This window comes from Sylvia atricapilla, chromosome 4, assembly GCF_009819655.1.
Source record: "Sylvia atricapilla isolate bSylAtr1 chromosome 4, bSylAtr1.pri, whole genome shotgun sequence".
Lineage (NCBI taxonomy): Eukaryota > Metazoa > Chordata > Aves > Passeriformes > Sylviidae > Sylvia > Sylvia atricapilla.
This window is the reverse complement of record NC_089143.1, coordinates 48,863,059-48,881,860: the sequence shown is the minus strand read 5'-3', so window position 1 is coordinate 48,881,860 and position 18,802 is coordinate 48,863,059. Positions and strand designations below refer to the sequence as shown.

Below are 18,802 nucleotides of genomic sequence, written 5' to 3'. Positions count from 1 at the left end.
GTATGTGGAGAGGACACATAGGAGTCACAGTTGTCTCATCAGAGGACTTAACTTTGAAACATGCAAATTCTTTACCATAATCCCCAAATGCATGTGACACTTTCCAGAGAAGACAAAAGTTGCAGGAAAATATAAAATATTTTTAAGCTGATTAACATTTGCAAGTATTAAATGCCTTCAGTTGTTCCTGGGTTTCCAGGAACATTTTATAGATCTCAGAGGTTTTCTCAACAAACTACAAAGTTTTCTGCTTGGTAATGCTGTACTTCGATTTCTCAGTATTATTTTGCCTTACTTTCTCCTGTGTGTGAATTCTAGGTGATACTCATAGAAAATAAGGAGTTGTCTCTGATCCGTGCTAAAGACAGAAGTGATGAACTAGGTTTAAACAACATTTGGTTCATTCAAGCGAATTTGGACTATTTTAATGGGACTTTTAACATTGGGGTAAGTGATTATAACTTTTCCACTTCAAAACTTCAGTGTCTGATTAATTATTCTTAAAACGACTGATATACATGAGAGAATAAAATTCTGTCTGTCCTTACAGACTGTGAAAGTAAATGAGATTAGTGTCCTGTCTAGAATTTTGCAGCCTTAGTGAAGAATAAGGCATAAATAGTATTTTGTAGCTCTGTAAATATTCCTGTCAACTAGGGCTTTTTTGTGCTGTTAATAGAATATAAACCTCTGTGGCAAGGTGCAAGCTTTCTATGCAAGACTGACTGTTCTTTGAATCGTCCATCTAAGAGCTTGTTTTGACTGTAGCTGAGGATGGGTAATGTTGAAGGTTTATGGTACATGAACAGTGCTGTTTAACTGTTTGGCTGGTTTATTTAAGAAAGGAGGAGAAACTTAGTGCAGGAGAAAGAGCAGAGAATAAATGGTTTTAGCCCAGTCCTTCCAAGTGTAAATTTTCAATTCTCTACCTTTATTTTCTCTGCTACACTGTCATATAAATCTCAGTATGTGAACTAGAGAGCTATTTCAAAATATCAGGACCTCATGAATAATACACTGAATTGTGTGTGTGAAATGTTTAATGGTTGTTTTACTAAATGAGTCTCCAATTTGTGGTCATTGGAATTCCTGTCTTAATTTCTGGGGGTCTTTTTTAAAGATTAGTGCAATGTTAACCCTGTGGAGTTTTTATTTAATATAAAAAGTATTATAATCTCTCTTCAAGTTTTGTGACAAGGGAGATATTGAAGTGTATATGTCAGAAGAATTTGCTTGGAAATTCTGGTTTTCCAGGCCTTCATTTCCAAATACCTGCATTAGCCTTCATATTTTATTTTGTTTCAGATAGCGAGTTAAATATAAAGGGTATATTGAGAAAGCTTTGTCTTTAATTTTATTTGGGATTTTTTTCTTAACTAAATGGGTTCTCTGAAAGCAAAGAGGAAATCAGTTGGTGTTAACAGGTCATACAGGTTCAGCAAAGCTACTGGTTTTTCTGATGATGTTTTAAGGTCTTTTTTTCTGCAACCAAAGCAGAGAGCTTTGTTTTCTACTTGGATAGATGAGGAAGTAACTATGATTACATTCCATGATAATCTGATAGCTGTGATATTTAGAACTTAATTCTGATGTTAAGCTAGTTTTTTTGTTGTTGTTAAATTCATTTGAGCAGAAAATTTCATTGTGAAATTATTTTTGTGTTAATTTTTTAATGTTTTGCCTCAGACAAGAGTATTTGTTTCCATCTGTATGCAATTACAGTTCAGTTGATGATTAATGGTCTCCTCAGATGAGCTTACAGCAAGCAGACTGGAAACAAAAAAGACTTTGTTTTAATCTATATCTGAGAGCAAAATTTTATCTTCCAGTTCCTCTATTTTGAAAAACAGCTTTGAATCCTGAAATCTGAGCTGTGCAGTCTTAAACCTCTTCTCTAAATGTACAGCGAACAAAAAGCAAAGCAAGCAGTGTAGTTGTATAAATCCACACTGCTGCATAGAATCAGAAATGTGCCTCAAAAATGTCTTTAGTTTAAGTCTGCACAAGGCCTGCTCTTGGAGGTACTGAGCACATGGGAGGAGGTAGAGAAGGTAATGCCCCATTTCAGTGGTGCCTTTGGCATCCTAGGTATAGATAGGAGAGCTGGTAGTGTTCCTTGCAGTGTACTGAGTACTGCAGTAACTTGTTTTTCTGTAGGAGAGCAGGAAGAATTTGGGTGCAACCTGTGTGTTGCCCAAACACATCAATGCTTGCAGGTAGTTGTGATCAAATGTTACTTTAGCTGAGGAGTCCCTCACCAAGAAAAAGAAATAAAAGAATAAGGAGAGGGGAAAAAAAATGAAAGGAGAGCAAGTTGTACTTGATACCTCCTCCAGCTCCAGTTTTTGTTTCCTATAGGTTTTACTAAGTGCTTGAAAATCAAATTATCTAAATCTATGCAGAATTTTTTCCTTTAAATGTGACCTTCAGGTATATCTGTTTCTTCTCTTCCTGCTTAGTCAAAATTCAGTTTTGACATAGTTCTTTGTATTTCTAAATCCTTTTTACTTGACAAAAAACTTTTGACAAATCACCACTTAGTTTTTATATTACTATGTATTCCACAATTGCTATTTTTCTGGGGATTTGGTTTTAGTTTATTTCATATCACAATGAAGTGGACATGCCTTTTGAGTGCTTCTAGTGAGTGACCCTTCTTCAGTGTTGATTCATTGTTAATGATATAAACCCTAAATTTTCCTCAACATAGATATGAGGGAGAGGAATGAAAAATGGGAGAATTAAGGTGTAACAGCTTTAGTTGCAAAAGACTTCTTCATACATTTAATTAACTCAGTCAACCAAAGAAATACTGGATTGTATTTAGAATGTTTCAATGATGAATATTCTTGTTTTCTTGTTTTTCCTGCTGTAGGTGGCCCTGCACGCCTGCGGGGTGGCCACAGACATGGTGATTGAGCACTGCCTCAAGGCACGGGCGGCCTTTGTCATCTCCCCCTGTTGCTACGGCTTCATTCAAAATACAGTCAAGTTCAAATATCCACGAAGGTAAGCTAAAGCTGGCAGGATAAGCCCGAAAATATCAACTTCAGTGAGGGAATAAAATCCTAAAAGAGTAGAGAATTAATCATTTGAGGGTCACCATGAGTGACTAGGCTAAGCTAATTCACACTTAAAATGAAACTGTTTCCTCCTGTTTGTCAGCCCATCCTCACAGGCAGATTGGTAACTCCTGGATTATTTTTCTCTGGATTTATCTGTTCGTAGTTCAGAAGACTCCATACCATCAACACAGTAGATACAGTATCTAATGTACAGACCTTCTAGGTTAAAATCACAGAGTTAATAGAAAACTCATGAAAATTACTCTAAGAAGGGAAATTGACATTTTAATGTTGGAGGAAGATGTAAGCAGTCAGTTTAAAGAAATGGGTCTGCTTTATACCACAGTTCATTGCTTGTGGAACTCCTTTGATTTATTCCCAAGTAGATAAGCTCTCCTGTGTTTCAGTTCATATTTTCAATAGTTTTTCATCGGATTGTGTATATATTTTGTCTTCAAATCTGCCTTGTGGGAGATACTAATATATCTTATTCTTAAGAATTGTAATGCCTTTGATATAAATAAAACGTAAAAGATAAACGTGAAGTGGCAGAAGGTAAGAGGTTAAACAGCCTTCTGAGTCAGAACTAGGTGGAGAAAAAGGGTTGTGTTTTGGTTGCTTTTTTTTTTTTTTGTTCATAAAACTGAGCTTTGCATTTTGGATGTTCAAGATTAATTTGATTTAATTCTACTAGGAATTGCATCAATAACTTAAGTATATATTTGCTAAAATAAGAAACTGAAACATGTGGTCTTAAAAGGAATCAGCAAATCTAAAAAGATACTACACATTCATATGAAATATTTTTCATACTTTTCTATTATATCAAAGTGTTCTGGCACAGAAGTGCACAGAAAAAAATCGTTTATAACTTGTCAGTTGTTTATAACTTGTCAATTGTTTATGACTTGATAACCTTTGCATTTAACTGTTCTTTCTTAGTCAATTTGATACTCCCATCTTTTTGTGTGTGTTCCTTTTGTTTCCTCTTGCGACACAATAAAACAAATAAGTCTTCTAATGAAGAGCCAGTAAAATTCCAAGCCTTCTAAAATTAGCAGGCATGTAGTTTTTCTCAGTAGATTTGTTTTAAAATTGGCTGGTTAATGCTTAACTTCTGACCAGCTATGTTTTTAGACCACAAAACTGGAAATGATCACTTAGAAAGCTTTTGTTGCTGTAGATACTGCAAGAATGTTTGTGTTTGCTAAAATTTTGAATCTAAAGTCATAAGTTTATGAAAATCTATCAACCTGATTTGGAGCTACATTTTTGGGTTTGCCTTTTCTTTTTTTCCTTATGTTATATGATCATAAAACATGATTGCCTGGCCATATCCCCATAGTGGCTGTGATCTGTACTCAATTCCATTGTAAAGACCCTTTAGCTTTGGGATACAAACAAAATATATGTGTTTATTATTAAATATATGTAAAGTGTTTGTGTGACAGTGAGAAAATCACAGTATTTATTTGTTATCTTTTATAATGATTTAAAGAGAGAATTTTTATTAATACCAGGAAAAACCCCACCACTAAATACACTTTTCTAGTGAACTGGAGCTGTAATGGGTCTTGGTATTTTTAATGCCTTTCTATATAACAAAAATATTACCGTTTTCTTTAAAATGTGTTCAATTATGTAATGATTGCTTCTATTTTCCACCTTTACTGTTTTTAGATGTTCATTGAATTTATTGATTTTTTTTTTTTCAGTCATCAGTTCAAAGAAATTTTGTCCTACAAGGTATGTAAAAGGACAGAGGGAAGATGTTGATGTGCAGTTTCTTACATTTCACTCTGTCTCCGTATCAAATGAAATACAGGTGGTTATCTTCTAATGGTGAAGAGGGGCATGTGTTAAATGAAATGTTCATTATTAGTGCCGGTGTCGTTGTGTTTTCTCTCCATCGTCCATTTTTAAAGGCTTTTTTCTTCAATAAAATTAAATAGTTTCTCCACAAAAAAGACCAAATCTTTTTTTGTCATAATGTGAGCCATTCCTAAGGTACTTCAATGCATATCAGTTAAAAATTGCAGGATATCAATTTGTTTAGGTGTTAAATACAACTGTTGTAATGAATATTAGATTCCTCCTTCTAATTTATGTCTAAAACATTGGACATAGTAAGTAGGAAGAGCTTGAACAGATCAGCAAGAATTTAATACAGTATTTATATTTTATACAATTTTAAAAACGTTGTTCGAAATTACTTTTAATATATTAAAGTGTGTTTTGACTGAGCAGCTGGGGTCTGTGGAGATAATCTGAGAAATGTGGGAGAAATCATCACTGAAGCATTCAGATCTGACAGAGTGAAGGGTAACAGGAGAGTGGAAAAGGGCAAGAGCAGAGAGGTGGATAGCAGATAGCAGGTGGATAGCAAGTTTTGTTTAGTTTTACGTTAACTGTTAAGTTTTGTCTTGTGAATTTAAACTAGTTAGTTATGAGCAACCCAAAAAGGTTAGAGGCACTTAATGTGGCATAGAAAAAACATGATTCCTTTTGAGAGAAGCAAGGTTATATAGATATACTAAATTTACAGCTCAAATCCTAGACAGGACTCTGGGCTTTTGCAATATGGAAGTAATTTTTGGAGGTGCAGAACAATTTTTTTGTAACAGAAATATGGAAATGAAGGAGAATATGTCTAACATTCAAATGCTTTTGGGGACAGTAGGCAGTGGAAAGACAATGTGTGTGGCAGTAAAATAGATATTATCCTTTTTAATGCCTAAATTAGAGGGGTTTTTAAAAATTCAGAAAATCTCCAGCCATCTTATAAGGGAAGTTCAGTTATCCAGTAATAAATGCCCAGTGACTGATATGTCAAAGGCCACATGATGTATTTGAAGCTGCTATTTTTTTTTCCAAGAATAATGTTCCTTTCAACATCTTTAAGACATAATCACAAATAATTCAGGTTGAAGTTGAAAAAAAAGTTATTTACTGTCACTATTAAACCTAGTGACAGTACAGGGAGAGATGGTGTCAATTATAAAGTCAAAGATGCCTAGATTAGGATAGTGTGTATAATCTCGTTGCAACTCAATGATTTTTTTCTTAATCTGTTAATCCATGGAGATTTAAATCACAGAGTTTGTAAAGATTGTAGAAGCTCTGGAATTTTATTATTTGTGTTGCAGAAGGGAACAGGAGTCAAAGATAAGGCTAAAAAATATTGCTGCTCTTAGTAATGTAAGAGTCTGTACAATTGGTCTAGGATGGTTGGTGCCTCAGATAATCCTAGTTATAAATAACTTCTGTTATGCAGCTAGCTGTATGTGTTTTTATATTTCATATTAATAAATTCTTACAGGTTATTGGCTAGCAGCCAGAGTTGCCATGTGTTAGCCAGACATTGTCTGTGTCACCCACTCCAGTTCCCATTTTAAATTAATTTCTCTTATCTTGCATTTTAGTGAGATCTAAAAAGACATCCAAAAGTCTGGCATTTCCAAAACTTTTTTGATGAGAACATGATGCTGTAATTCATTAGTTTATAGTTGCAAGGAATAAGGTTATGATAACTGTAGATTTCTACTATGGTACATTTTGAGACTCTGTCAAGACACAAGGAGAATTGGAAAGTAGAACTGTATACATTTGCAAATACAGCTTTAGAAATTTAGTAGGAATTGAACTTGTGGGCTCAAGTGTTTATGCACACTTTGGGAAGTTTCTAATCATTATTTTAGAAATGCTTTTCTTATTTCAGCCAACAGGGAATATGATAATTTAATCACTGTGTCAGGGGGAAACAATATAGTCATACCAGGCTCTAGTTTATCTTTTTGGATCACTCTCTATGAAGCCAAGAATTAGTGTCAGTCCAGATTTTCAGGTTACGTGACATGACCTTGGCTCTGGTCTGGTCCAAAGAGCTGGGAACTTGCTGTTGCAAGAGCCAAGTCCCATCGGGTGCCTGAAGGCTGGTGAAGAGTTGTGTGTTAGCATGGATCTTCTCTGTCTCCTCTAAATCCCGTTTTTTCTCCCCGAGCTGCCTGTCACTGCTTCTTCTCTTCTAACAGTGGCCACATTGTCCATGGCACCCCTTCTTCTCTGTTCTTCAGTAGTCACATCTGTGTTCAACATTTTCAACTCTTTCATACTACAAGAATAGCCACATTTGAACTGAACTGACTGGGTGTAACATGTTTAAGGCCTAAATATGTTATGACATGTTACTATTTACTTCCATATTTTTTATGAAGCTGTGAGCTGGAAACCTTCATGTCAATGAGCTGTACTAGGGAGCAAATATCTTTGCATCAAGATATTATAAATATATTTAAGTGAGTAATATTTGAGTATCAAGCAGTGATAATATTTTATTTATAATATATGGGAATGGGTTTTTTTGCAGTCAGGTGTCTATATGAATTGGATAGAGTGCACTGGGGGAATTACCATCTTGATTTAATATGAAAGTTTTTTGTGGAGTAATGACTTGGATGTTTATGGCCCCTTAAAAAAAGCTGGAGTTAGTATCCTTACTTCAGGATACTGAAAGAACCTGAAGTATCCCTCAGCGAAGTTGCTCTCTCCACCTGTTACAAGAACCAAATCTTTAAAATCGTAATTTTATATCAGGCAGGAATAAAAAAAAAATCTTTTTGGTTAAAGACGGATGTCCTTGTTTCAGAACTATAGGTCTGGAAGCTTTGCTTAGGAGAGCACTATGTGTTGTTGCCCATTTCTGTTTTCTTCCCATGATATTGTGGGAGATTTGGGATGTTGTGTGATTATAAAATGGTTCTGATTTGCTCTGCCCTGTACTGAGTATTGCAGCTGTCCCACAAAGCACAGCTGTCATCAGAGCAGTAATTCTACTGCCACACCAGCAAGGCTCTTGCTCTCACCACCTGGCTAACCTGCCTTCCTTGGCTTGGCTGGTCTTTGAGGAGCCATTGTGCTGGCACAGTGGGGCCATGGGCATTGAAGGCAAGTGAGGATGGGGCTCTGCTGCTGCTCCAAGCTGGGAGCCAAGTGCACTGCCCCCTGTACCATCCCCCTGGCTGACTGGGCAGGGAGAAATTCTGTAGAAGTCTCTGCAGAAAGTTTTAATGGAACAGGGCTGATTTGAAAGTAAATTGTGCTCCTTTTGTTGGAGGAAACTTTCCTCTTCACAGCCAGGTATTTTTGCTTTCAGGATCTGAATGGATTTTGCGGGGCAGAGGAAGTTTGACCCACCAGCCTATCCTAGGATTCAAAATCACTACTTCGGAGGAATGTTCAAATCAACTGTTAAAGAATTTTGTCTGGGGTGCTTACTGATGCAGGGAGACTGCCCTATTATGACTGTGCTAAAAGATGGCTGTGTTGCTCCTCAGTTATTGAAGGCAAAATTAGCCTACAGGATGTCTTTAAAGACTCTGGTCTTGTATACATTGCATCCCATCCAATGGCTGCAAAGAATTAGAGAGTTTAGCAAGAAACAAATACTCATGAGGAGAAATGAGGCGGTGATTATAAACACTTGACTTACACGTATATTTCCAATACAAAAATTGGGATTTCCACGCAGGTGGATTATTTTAGAAATATTGTCTTCAATGTGGTAGCATTTCTGATACTTCTAAGCATTTTATGACATTTTTCTTGATTAATCTTTTTTTTTTTTTTTGCCTTTTTTATAGGAGCACATGATCCTTTGCAGATTTGCAGATCAGACAGCTGTTCAGCTTCCACCTGAACGCAGGCTAGTTGGTATGAATTTCTGCAGTTGCGGTGTGAACCATCTCAGTAATGGTTTTGCCTTGATACATAAAGAAAGAAGTAGGACATTTATGAATGGAATATTAAGTAAATGTCTTCAGATAACAGTTGAAAAATTTAAGTTTCATCATATTTCAACTCTTGCTGTTCCCTTCTTGCTATAGAAATGTTTTTCTTTTTTCAAAATCATCAGTATTAAAGGGTTTGCATTTTACTGTCTGGTATTGTTCCGATGGAAGCTGTAAACTAGCTTCCAGGTCAGAAAATTTAGAAGGGTCTAGGAACTCTAAGAACATAATTCTGCTTTTTTGGCTTAAAAGAAACATTTACAAAGTATATTAAAGCAGTACTAGCTAATAAGCATAATGTTTTTAAATAGCCTAATTTGAAGAATTGGAAGTGTTTCTTACTGCACAAAAAGAAAATAATAGGGATCCTGTATAAAAGCTGACAATGAATTGGTCAGTTTCTTTTGTCATTATCACAATATTTGAAACAAAAATTTAAAAGGTCAGTATTCACTTACTAATGTCAGACCCCACACTGTGGACTGAAAATTGAAATAGGACCCAAAAATATTTTTTCAGAGATTGTAACTTTTATCTGTTCTCAGTTGTCTGAAACTGCAGAGTTTTTTCCCACAAATGTAACTTTTGAGTATTTTGCCCTGACAGTGTGTACACTTGTAATAATAATATTGGGGTCAGTGGCCATTTTGTTCAGCCAGCCAGAGATGGTGATTTTCTATGAAACCACAAATGTGGGAGGATAGGGCTACAAAAGGTAATTTGCAGAGTTCTGTCCTGGTTGGTTATATAAACTGGTAATTTCTCTCTACAACATACAAATTCATACAGGACTGAGTTGGAAAGATCTTTCTCAGGCCCTCCCTTATTATTGTATCTTTAAATTGTCTCCAGCCCAATTACTATGCCTCTCAGATCTCAAGCCACCAACAGAACTGAGTCCAAATGTTATAATGTTGGTGAATTCAAAGTAGTGAAATTTTTTTGTAACTAAGGAATCCAGCTGAGAAGGAGAGAAGATAGTTCTGGCCTGGGCTCACTGTGGACAGACAGAGTAGTTTGGACTGAGCCCTGGATTAAATTGTAATGTGCACCAGCTGTTCTGAAATACAAGAATACTGCAGGGTGTGTTGGTGCCACCTGCCCAAAACTTGTACAGGCACCTGACCAGGGTGCATAACAGGGCTGGTAATGGTAAAAGCACAAAAGCTCTTTTTATGTTCACGGAAGAGAGGTAAGCTGTTCCAGAGGGTTGTTTGGAATGCCAGACTCCTGTTCCAAAGGTAAACAGGATGTGGTCCTGTCTCTTCATCTCAGACCGCAAAACTACAATTCTGTCAGGAACAAGGGAAGAGGTAGGATCATTGTGTTTGAGACTGAAGGAGAATTGTGCCCTGTTGACTTGAGACTGTAACTTTTAGTGATAAAACATTTCAAGGTAGCATTAAATTTTTCTTGCAATAAAGTTTCAAGCTGCTGAAAATACAATCTGACAAGTCAATTCAGTTTTTCAGAACATAATCAATTACAATGAGTAAATTAGTAAAGACAAATCGTCCCATCAGCTTGTCATGGCTGCATCATCATAAAAAACTTCTAAGCAGAAAAAACCCCTCCGTCCTTCCTGGGAAATCAGAAGCATGTTTTTCATTACCAATTTAGTATGTTTGTTTATAAGTAGTTACAGTAATATGTCTCAAATCTACTGCACTGGATCACTTTCTTATATTTTAGTCTATTGTTTATGTTCAGTAACCAGAGATTTTCAGGTTTTAGGTGAAAGTACAGGAGGAAAACAGTTCTGGTTATAAAGGGAGTAGAAGTTTGGCAAGTCAGAGAGCTAAGGGGTAAACCAGGCATGTTTCTTCTTCCCATTTACATCAAAGCATGTCTTTTTCTGTAAGTTTTGAGAATGCTTTTAAATAGTTGAGCTTTTCTCCATATATAAAGAGTTAATAATCTCCTCAAGGTCTTTCCTTAAATGAGGGTTACAAGTCACAGATGTGATTTGGAACATAAACCAGATTAAGATGTTTTCTAAAGATTTGGAACTTATTTTTTGGATGGCTTACTGATGTGTTTTCCTAACATTGAATATTTATGTGCATGTTTCTGGTGTTTCCATATTTTGAGTTTCCGTGATCTCCCTTGCTCTCATTTTAGGAAAGCAGTGTATGGGACTTGTGGATCTGGATCGGGCATGGGCTGCAGAAGAACATAACTACTCTGTCCAAGTTATATCTATGGAGCCAGAGAGTTGTTCTCCAAAGAACAATATGTTTGTGGGCATCCCTACTTAGAGCGTGAAACTTGCATTCAGTTTGAAGCTGAACATAAATCTTCAGTGCATAATGACATCCAGCAGATAGAGGCAGCACTGGGAACCAGACATCCCACATCTTGAACACATTGCCTTTGGAAAGGGAAGCAACCCCCAAAGTCCTAAAAAGCAAGCTGCATGCAGAGCATCACAAATCAATTTGTAATGTGTCATTAAGCAACTTTTGGTTCTCATACTGAGAAGTTTCTGGATCTAGTGACTGTGCATGGAATTAAATCCATCTGTAAACGTTTAGAAGAAAAACTGGCTCTGTTGAAGGAAAGGTGATTTCCTTTTCAGTGAAGCTATGTCTTGGCTGCTTGGAAATTGCATTCATGGTCAAAGCAGCATTTGTGTTCGTAAGCAGAGTTCGTATCAGCCAGCAGTGCTGATCACCAGAGGAACAAAGAAGATCAAATTTATTGTGTTACTGAAGATGCTGAAGATGCTGTGCAACAGGTGGTGGCCTAATTTTGCAAAAGAATTCCATACTACTGTAGGAAGATTATTTTTAATAAAAGTTAATCAGAATATTTTGGGCCTCAATCTGCTTATTAAAAATGTATTCTAACCTGCTAATCATTTTTTATAAAGACTTCAGAATTATTTTTAAATATTATGCCAGGATTCTGTAACCAGGCATTTGACATTGGGTTTAAAGAAACCAAACTCCTCATTATCCATTGACCAGAAAGTGGGAGCTGGGCATAATGTTAGTGAATGGATACTTCACTGTTGCATTGGTAATAGAAGTGTATTGGTTCCCATTCGTAAGAAACTTGCTGTCAGAGGAAATATTTAAGAACAGTTCATGTGTCAACTTACATAATCTTCATTGATTTTATATACAGTTTAAAATTTTACCAAAGCTGCAGCGTGGAACCATTTGAAAAGATAATTGCAGTTAGGCTGCTCTAAAATGAAAAGAAGCTTTCTTCTGTGCTCCATTTCCCCCCTAATTTTAAATCATCTGTTGACACAAACACAGTGGAAGACAGCTCCTAATGAGATTTTTTTTACTTCATGTTTAAGGGTTTTACACATCTGTGAATTCTGCCATGTTTCAATTTAAATAATCTGAAGTTTGAAAACTGTGAACATAACTTCAGGACATGGCACACTGAATTACAAACAATTGTAATGTTTGGTGTTGGAGCAAAAAAAGAAGGCAAAATATTTTATTATTCATGAAACTGAGATATCTTAAAGATCTAAATACTTGGAGTTTTTTAATGTGAATACATGGAATGCTACCCTCTTATTTAAAAAGCACAAAAGTGAGCAAGTGGGAGTGAATTCCTTCCTTTAGCCTGAGTTCTTCCGTAGATAATTATAGAATACTTTTTCTGCAACTGTTTGTGATTGCAAGAGTAACTGGAGTTTTGTAAAAATGTATGGCAAATACAAAATACATGGCAATACCAGTCGTCTCCAGAGTTTTCTGCAGTACTTGCCCAGTGGGAATTCAGTTTCTAAATTAGTGGTATGTCAATCTGAGCATTAGTCATGTTAAATTACTTTTCTGGAGTGGGCAAGTGTCTCTTTATCAATCTTTTTGTGCTGAAGGAAGAACTCATCACGGTGAGGCACCTGTTGGAAACTGTGATGCTGTTTACAGTAAGGGTTTTCACATTGCTCTGCTCCAGGCCATAGGTAGAAATATTAATGATTTAATTATGGTGGTGTTGAACATTTGGCATGGTCTATGCAATAATACAGAACTTCCAGTAGAGCAAAATTCTGTGCTCTTACATGCTTCACATTTTCTGCAATATCTGTATCAATAGTCTGTAATAGTTTTTTGAATGTACCTGGAAAGAAGGAATGTATTTGGGATGTGTGACAGGGAACGTGTGCTATGGAATAAAAGATAAAAATGGGGGTTTTTAGCATACAAAACCAGTATTTCTTAAATGGAGAGATGGAAAAGGAACCTTATTTGGACAAATGTCCAAGAGTTTATTAGGTTCTTCAGGTGGTGAAGAAAAACATGTAAAGTCACACAAGAATCCAAATAGTAATCTGTTTCATTTGTTGGATTTTTTTCCATTATATTAAAGTACCTGTTTTTCATGTTAATGACAGTTTCCTACAGGTGTTCCCTACTTGTGACATAAGTAAATTATTTTATATCTGCAACCCCACCAAGAAATAGGCTTCACAGGAAGAAAAGGTTTATAGAAGCAAGGGAGAAAACCTGCAAAAGGAGTGCTGTGTTTATATGCATGATGACATCCCATTTTTTCTTGGGTAAGCCAAACTATACAAAGTGAGTTTATGACAAATTTTTTTCCTTCCCAAAATCGTGAATATTTCTCACAATATCCATCATCTTCATGGCTTAAAAGATGAGTGAGACTGCATTCCAATTGTGATACTGGTGTGAGTTTGTTACTATTGGCATCAATGGGCTCTGGTTTCTTCTCAGGAGAACAGAATCTTTCTCATGTCCAAGGATGGAATTATATTACTATGAATAGTAAAGCCTGAACTATACTTCTGATGAACTGGTGCTTTCTGAAAACTGAAGAGAAGCAGATGAAAAAAAGCATAAAAATCAAGATTTGTAGCAAGAGAAAATGTCTAATTCACCACTGATTAAATTGCTAAACTGTGGCATGTACTTTTTAGGTAATGTAATTTTTAGGTATGTTACTTTGCCCTCGGTTTCTGTATACATAAATGGTATGGAATTAATAGGACCTAAAATTGCCTGACAAAACACTGTAGTCCTGGTGAGTGAACAACTGCTGTTCTAGCAGCTTGCTATGCAAGGAGCTATCTTCATGTCCAAGGTGCCTATCTAAATACTATTTCTTGTTCATTTGTCTGGCTCATTGGGACCAGCTACAGGGTGAACACAAAGCTGTCCTAGCAGCTTTTAATGGTTTTCCATTATCTTGACAGTCTTCTTTTATGTCTTCCTTGTAGCCTGTAATGCTGGAAAAAGTAACCTTGTAACAGGAAACAGATGACCAAGGCAAAGGTCTTCTATGTGTTAAAAGTTGGTCATTTGTGTGGACATGTATCCTTAATTTTAGCTTTTAATTTTTTGTCTTTATTGTGGTAATTAACTGCTTCTTCAGCCATATTTCAAGTGGTCTTAATATTGCTGTATTTAGGCAGGGGTAGTAATAAAAAAGGGACATTTCTAGTAGATTCATCATGCCCCTAATTTTTATGTGGCTTGATTGTAACAAAAAAAGGTAAAATATTACTCTTCTTCTGATAAAGACCTCTTTTCATTTTTGCTATTAGTGAAAACTATTAGTGGAAACTATTAGTGAGTGGTTATTAGTGAGTGGTTAAAATTACTCAAAAATAATCATTAGACAAACACACATAAAACGATTTACTTGTAGGGTGGCGCTAAATTTTTGACTGATGTTTTCCATTTCTCATTATTGCTAGACATTTAGCTACTTGGTGGATGCAATGACAGTAAGCAGAAAGGCCTTTTTAAATAGCTGTATTCCTAGGTGACGTGCAATGCCAGGTATTCTGAATAATGAAAAGAGCATTTAGAGAAACCATTTATGGTCAAGTAATTTTGATCTTCAGTAACTTTTAAGGAGACGGCACTCCGCTGAATTTATGATCGGTTTCAAGCAATGTTAGTGGCTCAAAATCATCAGCTGTGGCAATTTTCTGCTAAAATTTTGATCTGGGGTTAAGAATTAATACTCTCAAAGTTTATATTTTTATGTATATGGATAGAATTTTTTAAAAGTATTGATCTCAGAAAGCACTGATTAGCAAGAGGTAGCCGAATAGTTGAAGCACTGGTTTTGGTCTTGGTGCCTAGTTGTCAGCGGAGGGAAAAGCATTTTCAGCTCATTCCACCGTTGATCTGTAGGCATAGGAGAATTGGGGTATTTTGAGCTCTCGAAGCCCAGACCAGAGAGACAGCATATGTGCGTTGTTCATTTCTCATAAGTAGTGCTTTGAGACTCATACAAGGTGCTTAATTGTTCATATATTAAATGCATATTTGGAATTGCTTTAGCATCTTAGCATTTTTATTAAGGCTTACATGTCCTTTATGGTTTTCAAAAAATGGAAAAGTCAACACCACCCAATCTTCAACACTCAACATATTGTCAATTACATAAAAGGGTGAATTGTAATAGCAGTGAAATTTTTGTAAGAAATTTGCCTCCTCATGTAGAGCATGAGCTGAACGTAGCCTTGTGCTCTGCACAGCACTGGATCATTTCCAGCATTCTCCCCAAACGGCAGGGTACCCAACGGGACCAGGGGCTGAGGAGCATCCCTGCATCTGGCAGGGCTGAGAGGGGTTCCCTGCTGCTCTCAGGAGCCGCAGCCCATCCCTCTGAACACAGCTGCCATGGCAGACTGGCTAGAAGGAAAACAGAATATTAATTCTGCTTTTTGGGCTGTGTCACCTTTCATAGCAGGGCAGGGCCTCTGGAGGAAGGTGCTGTCCCTGGGAGCAAAGCAAACCTCCTCAACCCTGTTGGGAAATCCTGGTGGAGGAGTAGTTGAGCACCTGAAAATGTCAGGACTTCAGAGACTTGAAATAAGGATCTGAACTGTTAGCCGTTCAACAGTTTGGGAAAAAAACCAACAGACTTTGATTTTGTTTTAATTGCTGTTTACTAGGGTTAGAGTTCAACACTCCCACAAGAGTTAAACCAGCAAGAGACTAATAAAGCTAGAGGAGGACGAGGGTTAAGGAACTTCTTACAGATCTGGGGAGGAGTGGATTGGTGGGGTTCTTTAGCACAGGAAGGCTCCAGTGACGCTCAGGCTCCTCGGGCTGAAGGCGGCGGGAGGCGCAGCTCTGCCCCTGGCCTGCCCCGTCAGGCTCCATGTGCAGAGCTGTGCCCAGCTGTGCCCAGCAGCAGCAGGCTGTGCCCGTGGAGCAGGGCTGGAGGAGGCCGTGGGGATGTGTGCAGGCCTGGAGCCCCTGTGCTGTGCAGGCAGGCTGGGAGAGCCGGGGCTGTGCAGCCCGGAGAGGAGCAGGGTCCGGGGAGGCCTCACTGCGGCCTTCCAGTGCCTGAAGGGGGCAGAGAGCCATGGGGGCAGGGGGAGGGTTTCAGACTAGAAGGGTGTTGCCTCAAGTTTGCCTGCCTTTCACTGTTTGCATTTTGTTCTCACGCAGCTTCAAGTAAAATATGTATGTTTTTAGAAAATTATCTTTATTTTTATACTACTCCTCTCTAGGAGGAGAAAGATGATTGATGGTGATGTTCACCAGCGAGGTCGAAGAGGTGACTACCTGTGTAGCCTATCTGGGCCTGTCTGTAAATTTGTATATAATATGGAGTCAGAAAAATAAAGTAGAAGCTTTCCTGCTTGACTTCCTGGTGGCCTGCTTCGTCCTTTCGTGCTCCTAACAGCAGCCGCAAGTGTGACCCTCCATCACAAGTGGTGACCCCTCCGTTGGACATGAATTCCGCCTTCTGTGTATCTGAGGTAACAAGTGCTAAGAGATGATGACCTCTACCTCTTCCTCGGAGGATGTCCTCGTGATGGACCTCTGGTTTGAGGTCATAGAGAAGGAGGGATCCTCTGTATCTAGAGAGGACTTCCAAGAGTGTTTCTATTATGCTAGAAGCCATGATTTCCTCTCCACCGTTCAGGCTGCTTTCTCCACATTGGAGTGGCGGATCTTAGGGTTCCGCCTACTGCACGAGTTTAAGGCGGATGCTGGGGTGGATTTTTTGAGGTTGCTAATGACCTTGAAAAGGCTGGAAACGGTGCTACTCGGTATGCAGCCTCCCAGTTCTGGGGCTTCAGAGGATGGCTCCAGCCTGATACTGTCTCCCGGGCTAGGTGCCAGGGGAGATGGTGGTGCCTTTTCTCCTGTTCCCCCACCGCGGACGCGCCGCTGGAGCGGAGGGGATTTAGCCCCCACCCCCGCTCGCACGGTGCCGGCGGGAACACCGATTCCCGCCTCTCGCAGACGCAGGAGTGAGGAAAGCCTGTCCTCCCTCCGCGCGGCAGCTGAGGAGGGCGCGGGGCCCGCGGACCGGACCCCGCCCGTACCCGCACCCCGCGGGCGCTGGAGTGCGGGGGATCTGAGGGCTTCCGGAAGCCCAGCGGGACCGGCGCTACCAGCGCCGCCGATTCGGGCGCCGCGGAGGCGGCAGCAGAAGGTCCCTTCGCCTCCCCGTGCATTCCCGGCGCGGGAAGCGCCAAGAGCGCGTTTGGACCGGGGAGGGGGGGCGGTCACAGTGGACTGCCCTCATTGTCGGATTTCCACGAGATATTTCGTGGAGGAGGACGGCGTGGGTTCGCGCCGTCCCGAGGGGCCGAGCGAAGCGACCCCGGCCCCGCGCGGCTGTGGGCGCGGCTCCGGGCGGCCAGCCAAGTCTGCCCGAGGGGGCACGGCCCCGGAGAGTGAGAGGCCGGCCCCAGTGAGTGAGAGGCCGGCCCCGCAGCGGGCGGGAGGGCCGCTCACCATTGCAGTTCGGGCGGCCGGGGGGACCATGCTGGGAGCGGTACCCGCAGCCCCTCCCACAGCCGCGGCTCCGCCGAGAAATGCGTGGGGAAGGTGGCGCTCGGGTGACCTTCGGGCTGTACAGCCTGGCTCTCCAGCGAGTCTTTCACCCCCCGCGAGTCCCCCTCCTTCCCCCGTGGCTTCTCCCCCTCAGTCGCCCGTGTCCTTGGAAGCGGTGCCGCACGGCAAGTCCCTGAAGGCGCTGCGTTCCCCCCCCGCGCTGAGCCGGAGCGGCTCCGAAGTTTTTATTTTTCGGGGGGACGGCGCAGCTGGCGACAGGCCGGTGTTCACCCATGGCAAGGGGTCCCGGGATGCCGGGTCGCCTTCAGGTGGCCATTGGACGCTTATGTCCTTATGACATTCGGTGCTTGGGCAAGGTTCTCTTAAAGCCGGTTGAATATGACCTATTTGAGTCCAAGTGGTCTCAGTTGGCTGAAAAGACTGCAGCACAGAATTTGCTGGCTCATCAAGATGACCCTAGGTATGGGGTCGGGCCAGAAGTGCTGCTGGGTATAGGTGAGTTTGCTGATGTTAATACGCAGATCACCTGTAAGCCCTTGGTACTGAAGCAGTGCCAGAAAGTTGGCGTGGCAGCATTGGTACAGACAATAGAGATGTCTGCACCGAAACGGTCTTTTGCCACGATTCTTCAGAGGGCTGATGAACCTTTTCTGCAATTTGCGGGGAGGCTGACAGCTTCGGTTGAGCGACAGGTGAATGCGGCGGTGCCTGTGTCGCTGGTCCGGCCAGCCCTGGCACCACAGCAACACAGTGGTCTTGGCTTGCCAGGAGTGCAGCGTGGCTGTGGCAGGAGGAATGAAAAGAGGGACTCTCGAGGGGTAGATCCAAACGAGTTTATTGGTGCTCCAGATGTGGACTCCTCACTTCAGGACACCAGCCTCAGAGAGACCCCGAGGGTCTCTGTGCATCAGCTTTTAACAGGGGGTGTTACACAGGGGAGGGTTCAACTAGGGACTAATGGGGTACAGCAAGGGTGTGGCTCTCAACATAAAAGACAGGTGAGACAACCATACAGGGGACAATGGGAGGGGGAAGCCTGGATCCTGTCCCGTCACTCGACGCCTTCCCTGGAACTTTCTGGACGCAGGGAGAGGCCCCAGAGTGACAGACAGTACCAGGAGGTTATATAACCAATGATTGACATATAACCGAAACTGGGGAAAACCACACTGGGAGGAACATGGGG

At 40.1% G+C, this 18,802-nt stretch overlaps 1 protein-coding gene across 1 annotated transcript in view; it reads left to right on the top strand.

Moving 5' to 3' along the window:
- Positions 1–11,660, top strand: part of GSTCD (glutathione S-transferase C-terminal domain containing) — a 44,065-nt gene extending 32,405 nt beyond the window's left edge. The window contains exons 8-12 of the mRNA XM_066317843.1: positions 319–447; positions 2,876–3,009; positions 4,781–4,811; positions 8,705–8,774; positions 10,973–11,660. Of these exons, the coding sequence (XP_066173940.1) occupies positions 319–447; positions 2,876–3,009; positions 4,781–4,811; positions 8,705–8,774; positions 10,973–11,109 (501 nt within the window). The 3' untranslated portion in view covers positions 11,110–11,660. The remainder of the gene's footprint in view (positions 1–318; positions 448–2,875; positions 3,010–4,780; positions 4,812–8,704; positions 8,775–10,972) is intronic.
- Positions 11,661–18,802: the final 7,142 nt, after the last annotated feature.